Source organism: Gobio gobio (assembly GCF_949357685.1).
Source record: "Gobio gobio genome assembly, chromosome: 9".
NCBI lineage: Eukaryota > Metazoa > Chordata > Actinopteri > Cypriniformes > Gobionidae > Gobio > Gobio gobio.
The window spans coordinates 5,806,400-5,820,312 of NC_137115.1; the positions used below are offsets into that span (position 1 = coordinate 5,806,400).

The 13,913-nt window shown below is 38.5% G+C and overlaps 1 protein-coding gene across 8 annotated transcripts in view; it reads left to right on the forward strand.

Annotated features, from left to right (window-relative positions):
- The window catches only part of kirrel3b (kirre like nephrin family adhesion molecule 3b), a 282,241-nt gene extending 270,443 nt beyond the window's left edge, over positions 1-11,798 (forward strand). For 2 of the 8 annotated variants that reach the window (XM_079826192.1, XM_079826194.1), the window contains exons 13-17: positions 1,397-1,420; positions 1,515-1,595; positions 3,068-3,177; positions 3,855-3,941; positions 9,453-11,796. In XM_079826192.1, the coding sequence (XP_079682318.1) occupies positions 1,397-1,420; positions 1,515-1,595; positions 3,068-3,177; positions 3,855-3,941; positions 9,453-9,920 (770 nt within the window). In that variant the 3' untranslated portion in view covers positions 9,921-11,796. Of the gene's footprint in view, positions 1-1,396; positions 1,421-1,511; positions 1,596-3,067; positions 3,178-3,854; positions 3,942-9,452 lie in introns of all 8 variants that reach the window. The other 6 variants (XM_079826197.1, XM_079826198.1, XM_079826193.1 and 3 more) reach the window with 5 other exon arrangements.
- Positions 11,799-13,913: the final 2,115 nt, after the last annotated feature.

Below are 13,913 nucleotides of genomic sequence, written 5' to 3' on the forward strand. Positions count from 1 at the left end.
TACCTTCCTGCATGTCCATCACCAGAGTGCGCTAAGTGCTCCTCAGTCAGACAAAGAGCAGGTTGTTAGGGTGTTCATGTCACTTCACAGAAACCCAGCCTTTATTTCTATATCTTCCTTTTTGTTGAGTGTTTGTGTAGGGTCGGGTGGTATGACGGTATAGACCAGACATGCATCAGCCGGTTAAAACTCTGCAATGCTTCTGAAACCGTGGTTCAAAAAAAGTAGAAAACTGTAGTATTCTTCCAATGTAGACAACGTCTTTCACTATAATGCTTTGGTGTGTTTTTGGTAAGGTTTAACATGTTGATCTTGAAACATTGCAACTTGATGCATTAATTGAAATATTTAACTGAAGTGTACATACATCGGCTATTTTACAATCGGCTTCAGCCATACGTTTTTATGCATTACTATTCTAAGTTTGTTGTTATTTATGGCTGCAATTTTGTGCATTTCACTTGTAAAATTAGGAGATTAAGGGCCAGATTTACTAAACGGGGCAAATTAGTGCGAGAGCGCAATCCCATAAAAGCGCCGATGGGAGGCGTCACAAATAAAATTTGTGGACAACCACAAAAATAACTCTCAACGTCTTTTAAGAGCTAATTATTCACTGTGTGTCTTTAGTAAATCATCACAGTAGGTTTTTTTATGTCAAAAGTGGGTTTGCACTGGAGCAAGCTGTTAGTAAATCTGGCCCTAAAGGTGTAATATGTGACCCTGGACCACAAATCCAGTCATAAGTCGCAATAGCCAAAAATACATTGTATGGGTCAAAATTATAAAAACATTGTTTTGCTAAAAATCGTTAGGATATTAAGTAAAGATCCTGTTGCATGAAGATATTTAGTAAATTTCCTAACGTAAACACATCAAAAATATTAGTACTATGCATTGCTAAAGACTTCAATTGGACAATTTTAAAGGTAAATTTCTCAATATTTATATATTTTTGCACCCTCATATTCCAGATTTTCAAATAGTTGTATCTCAGCCAAATATCGCCCTATCTTAGCAAACCATGCATCAATGAAAAACGTATTGATTAAAAAATTTACCCTTATGAATGCTTTTATGGTCCAGGGTAACACGTCATGAATGTTATTCGTAATGCTATAGCTTTATTCTCGTAATAAAATGTTGCTACCTAAATCTCCTAATTTTACATCATGATTATCAAAACATTATGATTTTATTTTCATAATGTTTGTTTTTTATTCTCAAAATCTTAAAAAACTGTATGTGGCAGTAAAACGCTTTTTTCTTTCTTGAGTGTTTAAAAACAAACAAATATTCTATTACTCATGAGGCTTTTGTCATACCGCCCACCCTTATCTATGTGTCTCTTTTTTGTTTTCCTTTTACCGCGTCCATCCTCTCACATGATCAAAAGAGAAAACAGCGCATCCATGTACAGGTTAGCGTCAGACAGCGAAAAAAATGAGCTTGCAGTTTACGATTGTTGGTGGCATTCCTAGCGTTGAGCATGTTGTTGTTGTATGCCACAGAAGACGCTCACCTGGTTATGCCTACACTTCCAACCTCCATCTGTGCTCAGCAGAGAGAACTTGCAAGCAAAATTAAGACAGAAAGTAAGACCTGTTACCTGACCGTCACCAATTATCTGTAAACATTGTTCTTCAATGCGTCAAGATGAGCTGTGTGATTTTAATGTGATGTATCTAAGGGTTCCTCTTATCTTAGTTCTGTGGTGTTATGCTGCCTTCAAGTCCTCCTACTCAAGATTTCGATTTTATAAACATTAGTTGGAATAAAATGGGCAATATTCCAGTTTACACTCTATAATAAGCGTCCATTAGTTAACTGCATTAGGTTACAAATTATAATGAAAAATAATTATAAAGCATTTATTAATTTTAAGTTAATGTTAATTTCAAATTTACTCATACATTATTAAATTAAAATTTGGTAACACTTTAGTTCAGGGTCCAATTCTCATTATTAAATAGTTGCTTATTATGATGCATATTACTAGGATATTGGCTGTTTATTAGTACTTATAAAGCACATATTAATGCCTCATTCTGCATCCCTTAAATCACCCAATACCTAAACTTAACAACTACCTTAATCAGGAGTTAATTGAGGCAAAAGTAATAGTTAGTTAATAGTGAGATTTGGACCCTAAACTAAAGTGTGACTCAAAAGTTGTATATGTTATATTATTCAAAGTACATAAGTTAACATGATCTAACAATGAACAGTATTTTTATCAACAAACATTATCAAAGATTAATACATAATAGATTATACGATTTTAAAACAGTTTAATCTCAAATCAATATCTCATATCCCCATAATTATTTATGTGGTGAAATACTGTGTAATAACTGGTATAACTGTACCGTATCCCTTAAATGTCTGTCTAGTTTGAACGTGCCGCTTGCTAGCAACTGCTTTCTTTGCAGAAGCTTTGCATTTAAAGACCTAATCAAATATTTAAACTCAAGTCAACATTTCGTCTCTAATTATTTACTTATGTGGCAAGTAGCTGTGTAATAAGCGGGATAATGTACATCCAATCGGTTGTTATCGCAGAATAAATCCCTTCAGAATTATGTAAAACCCCTCCGCTTCGCTTACTTAACTGATGGGACCAACATTTCTCTCTATTTAATTCACTTTCTGACTAAATCAGGAAGCTATTTCGGTGCTAGTGCATCAAAACGAAGAACACATACCATTAGGTGTGTAATTGTTGCTTTAGCTAAGTATTTTAATAAATTACATAATGAATTGTCACATTAATATAATAATCAATTAGTAAACATTTATTATAATATAATATTGGCTAATTCTTAAAACTATATATGTATAAATTCTTATATATCGTTACTGACATGCCCCAATGTCAAAACTTGCGGTTCATCTCGTGCATGTGTCCCGAGTTCGTAAATATGACTTGAAGGCAGCATTTGTTTTTAGGGACTCTTATTATGACAATGTGAAGTGGCATGGAGTAGATTACATTTTTTATATATTTCACATCAGTACATTACACTTAATGGCACGACTGGTGTAACATATGTAACTTTCCTCTCAGACCTCAAAGGTGTGGTATCAGCCAAGAACGACATTCGGGTGGAAATTGTACACAAAGATCACAACGCAGCCCGAGAAAACGAGGAACACTCCGCCATGAAGCAGCTCATGGTGAGTCACATTCTGAACGAGACTAGAACAGTAAACATCCCGCTCGCCATTACCCCATCAGCACCCCCAAATCAACAAACTAGCTCATTATGCTAGTCCCTGTCACATCCTTAGCTAATGAATGCTAATCATCCCCACCCCAACACTAATAGCGCCTATCTCCCTCGCTACTGCTAACGTCAAACCCATGAATAATGCAGAATAAGTGTGAGAACCCTGCTGGCCTGGATGCCTATATTTAGCCTCCAGCCTGCATTTCCTGGGAGGACATGGGTATAGATGTAACCATAGAGATGCCAGTGATCAAGTGGTCCTTTTCTCCTGGAGTCCTTGGTGAAGTTTTGTCAAAACACATGCTGCCTCCTTCTTTGAAAATTTCAACTCATTGTCACACAAGCCTCCAAGGCCTACAATCAGAGCTGTGTTTGGGTTAACAATTGAAAACTTATGACAAAGCGAGACAAGGAATTTGGGCAAAAAGTGAGGGCACCTGACCTCACAAAGATGGTGTTGCATTGCAAATTATGGCTAATGATAAAGAATATTCATAGGAAATTACCCCAGTTGAAGTAGCTTTTCTTTTGGATTTTGTAAGCGTTTTGGAGTACCAAAGCAGCAGGGGAAGGGAGAGAGTAACCCAGATATTAATGTGTGGATGGGTCTGTTGTTTGCTACAGATTGAACGGGGAGAGTTTCAGCAGGAGTCCGTTCTGAAGCAACTTGAGGTACTTCAGGAAGAAGAGAAAGAGTATCAGCACATCAAGGTACGTCTCCATGGGATTTGAAGGAAATGATATAAGAAAGAAAGAAGTTGTGTGATATATGCCACCCCACAGATATACACTTGCATCCATGGAGCCTTTCCATTACACAAAAGGTTCTTAAGATTTTTAGGGCCAGATTTACTAACAGCTTGCGCCAGCGCAAAGCCTCTTGGCGTTAAAAATACTGTCAGGATTTAACACATGCAGTGAAGAAATAGCGCTGAAAAGACGTGAACACAGTTATTGCGTCTGACCTTATTGCATATGGATTTGTGGGAGTTTCCCTTTCAGACACAATTTATGGGAGGATAGTATTTAAATTAATCACAAAAGGTGATTTACTAAGGTTTGTGCTAGTCAATTTACTGGTATTCGCGCAATTATTTACCGCCCAAAAATTATTTCTTAACCTATTTTGAGCATGTGTTGTTAGTAGATCACCCGCAACTGATTATCGGCGGCTCTGCTTGTTTGTGACCCTATGCTAATTCGGTCATTATGGAAAGTATCCGGCTGCGTCTGTGTTCTTTAATTTTCATGTCGTCAGATCACACACAGAGCTTTCCACTCCATTTTATGGGATTGCGGTCTCTCACTAAATTGCCTTGTTTAGTAAATCCAGCCCTTAAATATTCTTCACACTAACAGAAAAAATATGTATATTTTAAGTACAAAACTTAAATATAATGGGATAATGCAGCTATACGCTATCAAATAATTTTTGGTTCCCAAAAGAACCTTTCAGTGAACAGTTCTTAAAGGGGTGGTTCCGTGTTTTTTTTTCTAGGCTTGGTTGTGTTTATGGGGTGCAGTATAACTTGTCTTAATTCTTTTTTTTTTTTTTTACGCCTTATTTTTCTTATATTTTACCTTTATTCCACACCGCTGTCTCCACTGTCCTTTGAATGGCTTGTTTGCTTCCTGCTTCTATGCTTCTATCTCTCCGAAAAACGCAATGGTCTTAGATTGGTTAGATGGCCAAATGTAGTTTGTAGTTCTGCAACAGCTCTCTCTCTTTCGTAATGACTGCGCCGTGGCCTCGTCCACTTTGTTGCGTGTTCGCGGGGGCAGTGTTTATGTTAATAGCAAGGGTTTATGATGTCACCAATCCGGGAAGAAGCTTATTGTAGTCCAAACCGGCCGTTTTTGTAGGCAATAAACTGCCATAACTTTAAAAGACAATATCTCTGTTTGCATTGAACTTTCAGCGCTGTAACTTTGCAGATACTGTTTATGCTCAAGCAGCAACATTACACACTAACTAAAGTTAAAAAAGTGGAATCGCATGCAACCACCCCTTTAAAAGAACCAGGTTGTTCTTAGTGTGAACATTTTAAAAATCGATATAATATTTTTCCACTATAAATAATCTTTTGTGGAGCAGAAAGGTTCCATGGATGTTAAAGGTTCCTTTATTTTTAGGAGTTTATTCACTGAAAAGTAAGCTCAAAAAATAGCTCTTATTTTGTCAGGGTTTGAGGTGTTGAGGTGTTTGTTGAAGGGAGGAGGTGAGGACAGGATGCAGAGAAAATTGGATTTTATTTGACAATAAAACAAAACAAAAACTACCCAGTGGGGAAACCAGGACCGGCAGGACTGGACAAGGTAGACCGCATCAGGTAGGGCAGGACACGGAAGGTAAATAATGACAGGAAACTTGCACAGGACTGCAAACACAACGAGAATAAATAGGGAAGGAAATCAGGGAAGGTAATGAGGGAGAGCAGGAGTGGCAAATAAACCAATAATCCGGAAACAAGAAGGGCAGGGTTAAGACAATGAAACCTAACAGACCAAACCAAACTAGACCTGAAGTGCTGGCACGCTCCACACACTAAGGCCCTGTCCACACGAACACGGGTATTTTCAAAACCGCGGACGGTGAAACCGGAGATTTTGGCTTTCTGAGTTGCGTCAGAACCGGAACCGGCAATAACCTTTTTCCAGGCCTCTGATTGGCCAACATGGCTTTACAGTTAGGGTTATATTGCCACCTGTTGATTTGTCATGCTCTTGACAGCGCTTCGTAGCGTGTTTTGCGTTTTAATGTGGACGTGATTTATTTATTTTTTAAACGGAGGAGGGGAAAACTCAGTTATTCGGCCTGAATGAACTCAGAACCACACACTCACACTGACAAGAACGAGTGTCAATGCTCTGTCACCAAACAAGAATAAACCAGACCGAAGTGACAGAACCCTGACATATATGGCATCACTGTGAAAACACCCTTTTGGAGCCTTTATTTTTAAGACTGTATGTGCATAAATAGATCAAATAAATAGATAAGATGATCTCATTCGTGCAAATAAAGGTCTTCACTCAAATAAAGGTCTTCACTTCAAACACATAAATAATATTTCATACTTGTTTAGCTGCAATGATAATTACATTTCTCTACACAATTGCTGATAATTAATGTACTTTTGTTAAACACACACTTATTTGATTTATAAATAAATAAGCCATTAAGGTCTTTCTCCATCATTTACTCAAACAAGAGCTCTGCTAGGGGTCTGTTGTGTGTGTGCACTGGTAACACTTTAGAGTCACACAGAGCAAAATAAAACAGCTTTAAATGTGAAACTGAAGGAATGTGGTAATTGCATTAAAAATAAGACGCTAAGGTTTTATAATGAGAGTTTGTCGTTTATATACCAAGTAATTGCTTAGAAGATTGATATTTAAATTGTTGTTCAGCCAAAACCAATATTTAAAAGAAAGGGGAAAAATAGAGATTGAAGTCTTATAAGCTATTATAATTACCCTTTATGCGTTTGCACTGATCATTGAGTATGTTAAGTGTTCATATACTAATTTAGCTGAATTTAGTGTGAGCACAAAGAATAACTATCCTAATTACAGTTCAACTAACATACGATCCCACGGTTAAGCAGACAGCAGTTCTCGATAGAAGTAGCATAGCGATTGTTTTCTCGTTTGTATTTATCTCTGTGTGCAAACGCAGTGTTCCTAAAGTTTCACGGCCTCCTCTACCTGCTCCCAGAAGGATCGATTCCCTCCCTACATGTAGATGAGTGTGTAAAATAGCAGTGTGAACAGGGACGGCTCCACACAGATATGGAGTGCACACAATCCATGTCGCCTGATAAAACCGCGCCTGACAACGCCTTTCTCGCGTTGTCATAGAGAAGTCACCTAACAGTGATTATCGTCTCTCCCCCGTGGGATCTGGCCTGCGCACCCGCTCAAAATGGCATCCACGTCCACATTTGGTGCCTGTTTTGCTTCTTAGCAACTGTGCTGATATAGCACCACGACAACGACGGCAGCCATGGTATCAAGTCCCTTCGCTTTGATTATTTCTTTCCATGACAGATTTAAAAATCCATGATTCTGTAGTCCAATTAAAACTGAAAAGTACAGACTTACAACCAGTTTGTGCATCAAGGTTGTGTCTAATTAGCCTGTAATTATATTTTGAGGCCACTGCTAAAGATGGTCGCTTTGCTACGGTGACTGATACCAACATCTTTTTCTTACCTCTATTAAGTATGCATGTCTCTTGCCTTTTTAAATGCTCTGAAACGGCAGTGATGGCACTACAGAAAGAAAGAGAATAGATGCATCACACAAGCAATTCTCAAGAAATGTAGCTTTAGTTTACGGCATTAGATGAAGGTCAAAATAAATGAGGAGAAGCATTTAAAGGGGTGGTTAATATCTTCTTTTTTTTAATTTAGTATGTAATGTTGCTGTTTGAGCATAAACAACATCTGCAAAGTTCATAGCATAGGGAGATATTTACTTTTACAGAAATCACTTTTAGGACTACAACAAACGGCTAGTAGGGACTACAAAGAGCTTCTTCTCGGGTTAGTGACATCACTAACCCTAAAATTGACATAAACCCTGCCCCGGGAACACGCAACAAAGGCCATGTTGAGAAGAGGAAGGGCTGTTGTAGTAGAGCACAATTTTGGAGTCTACTCAAACTGTCGCATCCGTCTTTTCACATGTATTGCAATACAGTACAAACACAAATGCAATAGCATGTCATAAAAGCAAGATGACAACATAAGTTACAACCATAATTAAACTAAACCATACCACATTTCTGGCTCAGTAGGCATTTTACAACAGTTCCTACATAAGCAATTTATAGATTATCATGACAGAATATGCTAATCAATGACTTAAGATAGTTAACTCCACATCAGCTACATAAATTCATCAACGTCCTGTTGCATTCTTCATGTTGTCACTTCTTCCTGAGTCTCTCCATCATTGTCTGACTCCAGTTTGTACATAAAAGGCTGAACAGTTTCGGATCTCTCAGTGTGCATCTGCTTGAGATAATCGGAGCTGCTAGAGCTCTTGAAGCTCCGCCCTCTTCTTGAAATGGGGCAGGGAGCAGCAGCTAATTTGCATTTAAAGGCACACACAAAAACGGCACCCTCAAAATGTTTCCATTTTAACATGCTATAAAAAATTATCTGTGTGGTATTTTGGGCTAAAACTTCACATACACACTCTAGAGACATCAGAAACTTATTTTTCATATTGTAAAAAGGGGCCTTTTTAAAAAACATTACACCACAATCAAAGACATTCCTATTTAAACAGGGTTAAATTTCTCAGAGGACAACAGAGAGTTAGTCAAAAAAATAATAGATAATGTGCTCCAATATTTTTGCCAAGATTTGCATGAGAAAAACACAGACGTGTTAAGTTTGGATGACTTTAAAAATCACAAAATACAGTAACACTTAATTTCAATAGACCACTTTAGACATAAGTATAAGTAACTTTGTACATACATGTCAACTAGCAGTCATTAGAGTATTAGTCTGCTTAATATCTGCTAACACTTTTTTTTGATACTCCCCAACAGACATTTTACTGGCTACAATTAACTTTGCAATTGCATGACACCTAACTCCCATTAATTTGCAACTACCTATGTTGACATGTAGTTGCAAAGTTACTTATAGTTAGTAGAATGTCTAAAGTGGCCTATCGAAATAAAGCATAATCCAAAATTCAGCGTTTAAACACAAATGAAGCTAACCTCCTCCCGATCAACTGAATAGGGGTACAGTATACGTAACAGGGCATAATAGTATTAAGACTCTTCGAAAGTTTGACAGCAATACAAGTATCATTGAGATGGCATTCCCAAAAGCTGACATACTGTAAAAAATGTTTGAGTTTAAGATAATTATCGGCTTCAAAATGCTTCATAACATACTTAAGGGGCATTCACATTGACAGTGATTCAATTGCTGAAGGTTACCAACTCTAAGTGCATTTGGTTTCTAGTAGTCATTCCTACTTAACTGTATGCATTGCTTTGATACTTATTTGCATAAAGTTGAGCTCAGTGTCAATTGGTGAGATAATGGCAACTCTTGAAAATGAATTGCTTCGCTGTCAGTGTAAAAGCTCTTTACAACTATTTCTTTACTGTTACCTTGTCATGATATTAGAGTCATTTACTTGAACTCATTACATTCAATGACTTGTTTGTTAATGCTTTGTTCCTCAAAGGATCCCACTAATGGATACTACAGTGTGAATACCTTTAAGGAGCATCATGGCACCCCAACCACGCTGGCAGGAAACCAGACCACAGAGCTTCGGCGAGACCCTGCCACAGCCACCACCGGCAAACAGCGGGTTCCCACAGGAATGTCTTTCACCAACATCTACTCTACCTTGGGTGCTGGACCCAACCGCCTGTACGACTACAGCCAGCGGTTTGTGCTGGGCATGGGCAGCAGTTCCATCGAGCTTTGCGAGCGAGAATTCCAGCGAGGATCGATGAGTGACTCCAGCTCTTTCCTGGACACACAGTGCGACAGCAGCGTCAGCAGTTACAGCAAGCAGGACGGCTATGTGCAGTTCGACAAGGACAGCAAGGCCTCAGCCTCCTCCTCATCCCATTACTCTCAATCATCGTCCCAGAACTCAGACCTCACGCGGCCCCTGCAGAAACGCATGCAGACCCACGTCTGACTACAGGAGATGGACTACAGGAGATGGACAGAAGACAGAGGAGTCCAGTGAAGAGTTTGGCCAAAGGGGATTGAATCCCCCCCAGATGAGAATCAGGAACCAAGCACATCTAGCGCACCAGTTTCATTTTATTCTCCACTTGTTTTGCTTTTAGCATTCTTTGATATATGTGGATTTTCCTCATTAGTCCAAATCTTATATACAGCTCTGAAAAGCCTTACCGTTTTCAGATCCTTGACTTGAGCTCATGGACTTCCGAATGCCCTAAATGTCTGGGCCAGAAACTTTCTCCAAACAACGTGTGCCACAGTGACGTCACTTGCCAATGTAGAAAGACACAAGAAACAGAACCAGTGTCCTTGCTGTAGTTCCAGTAACTTTGAAATAGCTCTGAATGAATGACCTCCAAGGTGAATGCATAGCAACATTGCTCAAGTGAGGTCTTTGAAGAGAGATAATGAAGACTACACTCCTTACATCTATGTAGTCCAGACAATCCTCTTCACCATTAGAGGACAATGCTCTGTTTCTCCTGTACATTCAAGCACAACTGTCAAAGTTGTATGTAAGATTTCTCAATGCCTCTACCACAGCTAGCAAAACAAAAGAAAAAATATCTAAAAAGGACAAGAAAAAAAAAGAAGAAATGTATGAACTGAATTAACAACTAATGTCAGTCAGAATCTTTGGATTCTTGCCCTTCTGACATAAGTCTGTCTGACATACAAATGTGAGAATCTCAGATAGAAAATGGCCCTGAGCTGTCGGTTTACCATTCAGAGAGAAGATATATGTGTGTACTTTGTTGTTCTTTCTTTCTGAACATTCTTTATTTTCAGTGTTTTAACAACTTGGTTTAAAAATGCATTGGACTTGCACTGGGAACTAAGAGTACGATGTAATCTTGTCTACTTGAGTAGGACTATTTAAGGTTTGTGGACATTTGAGGCTGAGAGTGTTTTGTTTTTTTTCATCACTTTTTTAAAATACAAGGGTTGATTTGGTTTAGTGTGAATAATGTGCCGATGATGGGAACAGTGATGTTTGGATTTTAAAAAGATGCACTATGTCCTGTGTCCCTGTTGTGTGAAGTCAAGCTATAACGCTTAAAAATCTTCCTTGCGATTCATAGAAAATCATCTGAGCTTGTTACACATGTGCTAGATATATTTTCAAATTGCTTGTTTCTTGCAAAACACAAATTTAGTTTACAAGGGAACCACAAGTACTTCACATTTTGCTCCAGTTTGAATCTTCTGTCTGCTCGGCATGTGGCTGTCATTGGACTGTACCGCATTAAGTACTCTCACTGTTATAAGTGAGCAATTTGTGAACATGTTTTTTGAATGGAGTGTGAGTTTTCATACTTAATGTAAATGTGTGTTGTTGTTTTTTTCTTCTTCTTCTTCTTCTTCTTCTTCAATGTTTTAGTCTACAGAACTGAAATTGCAACCTATGGCACTACTGATAACTCAAGCACTTCACTCGAACACTTGTAAGGTAAAAATCACTCTTAGTCCCAACTCAACGTATTGAAATCAAGCTAACAGCAATTGAGCTAGCATTGCATGCAGAAGGACGCAAACAGAAGCCAATGCTGTGGTGTATGGCAAGCTCGAAACTAGAAACATTTGGCCAATTATAGTGACTAAACCTCAGGCAAGAGTAGAAGCTCCAGACAAACGTATTTCTGGCTGTTTTGATAGTACAAATCTTACAGTGCTCTTCACAAAAGAGTTTAGCCACAATTCCAATGATATTGCCCTTTGCTTTGCCAAGAGATAAAAAATGGATACATAGAATTGCTTAAATCATCTGCTTTATTCCTTAATTCATTTGGCGTTTTGGCTATACTGGGGAGAAATATTCAATATTCAGAAGAAAAAAAAATTCAAAATTATGGCAGCATGTTTCTAGTACTAGACAAGAGCACAGCCATTATCTATGTGGTGTTACATTAAGTGGCATACTTGTATGAAATTGCCACTGACCCCTTATAATAAGGTTGAAGCTCATCCCATTATGTGCGCCAACTGTGCTTACATCCGCTGATACGACACCTCTCTCCCTGCCAAAGTTTTCCTGGGTTATGAATCTACATTTAGTTGAATAACCTTTCCAACACTACCCTATGACTGCAAAGCAGATTGGGCATGAACGATATCAGTGTGTTTTGCTTATCAAAGCATTCGACACTCCACTCTTTTATCTCCTCGTCAAGTTATCTCCCATTCCTCCTTGCTCATAAAGATAAATATGACCAGAGGCGATCCCTCATATAAACAAGGAGGAGGAACTATGGCGTCTCTCACTTGAAATGCAAAGATCTTGATTTTGACCCAGAGGAAGAGTTTTGATTTGTACCGACCTGGCAGTTCCTCCCTTCAACCCGAATACAAGAAACACTGTAAGGCTGAGTCAGTCGGTGCTGTAAGCACTTAACGTATGATTATGTTTGTGGCATTTCAATGGTTTTCATACATGAGTGCTGTTGGATGAGTCTAATTTTACAAATGGATCGGTGCCCATTGTGGGGCTTAAACAGGAAAAGGCCTGTTTCAGTGCTGATAATACAGCTCAGTCTTCCCTACACTGTATATAAATCCCTTATGCTCTCTGTGTGTAAATTTGCAGTAATTTTGCTTTGTTCTTTAGTCAATTTGATTTGTAAAGGGCAGAAAGCAAACCACACTATTGATACTGTACAAATGATCAATCTTTAATTTAGATTTTCCCTCTCAGTTGACGGCAATGCCAGTGCTATAGCCATAGGCAGAGAAGTGAAATATCTATATATATTACTTACCTTGGCCTATCTTTCTCTATTGATAGCTGGGCACAAAATGTTTCCCGCAAGGTGAAATGAAAATATACAGACCTATAGAAATATTGCATCACACAACAATCAAACTCGCAACGTGCACTGAATTTTGATTTAGGGTTTTTACACACAGACTGCACTTTGTGAGTGAAATTAAATACTTTAAATCTGAGCATAACAAGAAAAACAGGTTCAGCATAGGATATATTTGAGGAAACCCTGCAAATATGAAAAACACCAAAGCATCCTATAATTCTCAATTCATACTAATATCAGTTTTAAGTACAAACTTTGAAAGGAGCTGAAGTGTGTCATTTCTCAATGTAAAATTAATTTCTCTAGCAATGGCATTAGTTGGGGGCGTGGCTACCTGTTTGTTTGTCTAATAACAGATGAAACATAAATTCATAAACTTTGCAATTCTGTTTGGCGAAGCTGCATGCAAAGAAACTACATACTACAATTTTAAATGTAATTAAATTCATTAATGCTGACCAATGACAAAAAAAAGTTACTCCTTATCCAAGACATACTTCGAATCATGGGCAGCTACTGTACCATCCCTTCTGCCACTTCCACTTTACAATGGACATATGTGATAATTTATATCATAGTTGATACATGGCAAAAAAATCTCCCCAAGCTGATCACCATTCATGTAAAGAAGCTGCTAGCATGTGCTAGAATGAACATGGCGCCTGTAATCAAATATTGGATTAGGGCTGTTGTTCTGTTTGAGTTGCTCTCGGTACTCTTTTGTAGCCTGTGTACTTTTCTTATCGCCCAGCCCTGGTGAGTTTCAATCCCTTCTCCCACTGGACCGCAAGTCTTGCCTGGTTCAGGAACCGGATGGTCATGCACTTCCAACCAAACCAAACAGATGAACAAATACAACTCTGAATGATAGGACGGGGTCATTGCCAGTCGCAGACAGCAGACCACATTTATGGGTTTTACATTTCTCCCCTGACATTTCAGCACAGCCAGGCGGGCTACTGGCTGATGAGATGTTATGAATTCCCCTCTCTCGACGATACTGTTTTATATAGGCCTCTCCATTATGACGATCCCAGAGCAAGTTTTGTTTGAGGATGGTCACAGTCTAAGCTGCGTAGGCATATTATTGTGTAATCACTGCGGAGGCATTGCATCGATGACTTGTGCTCTCTAAA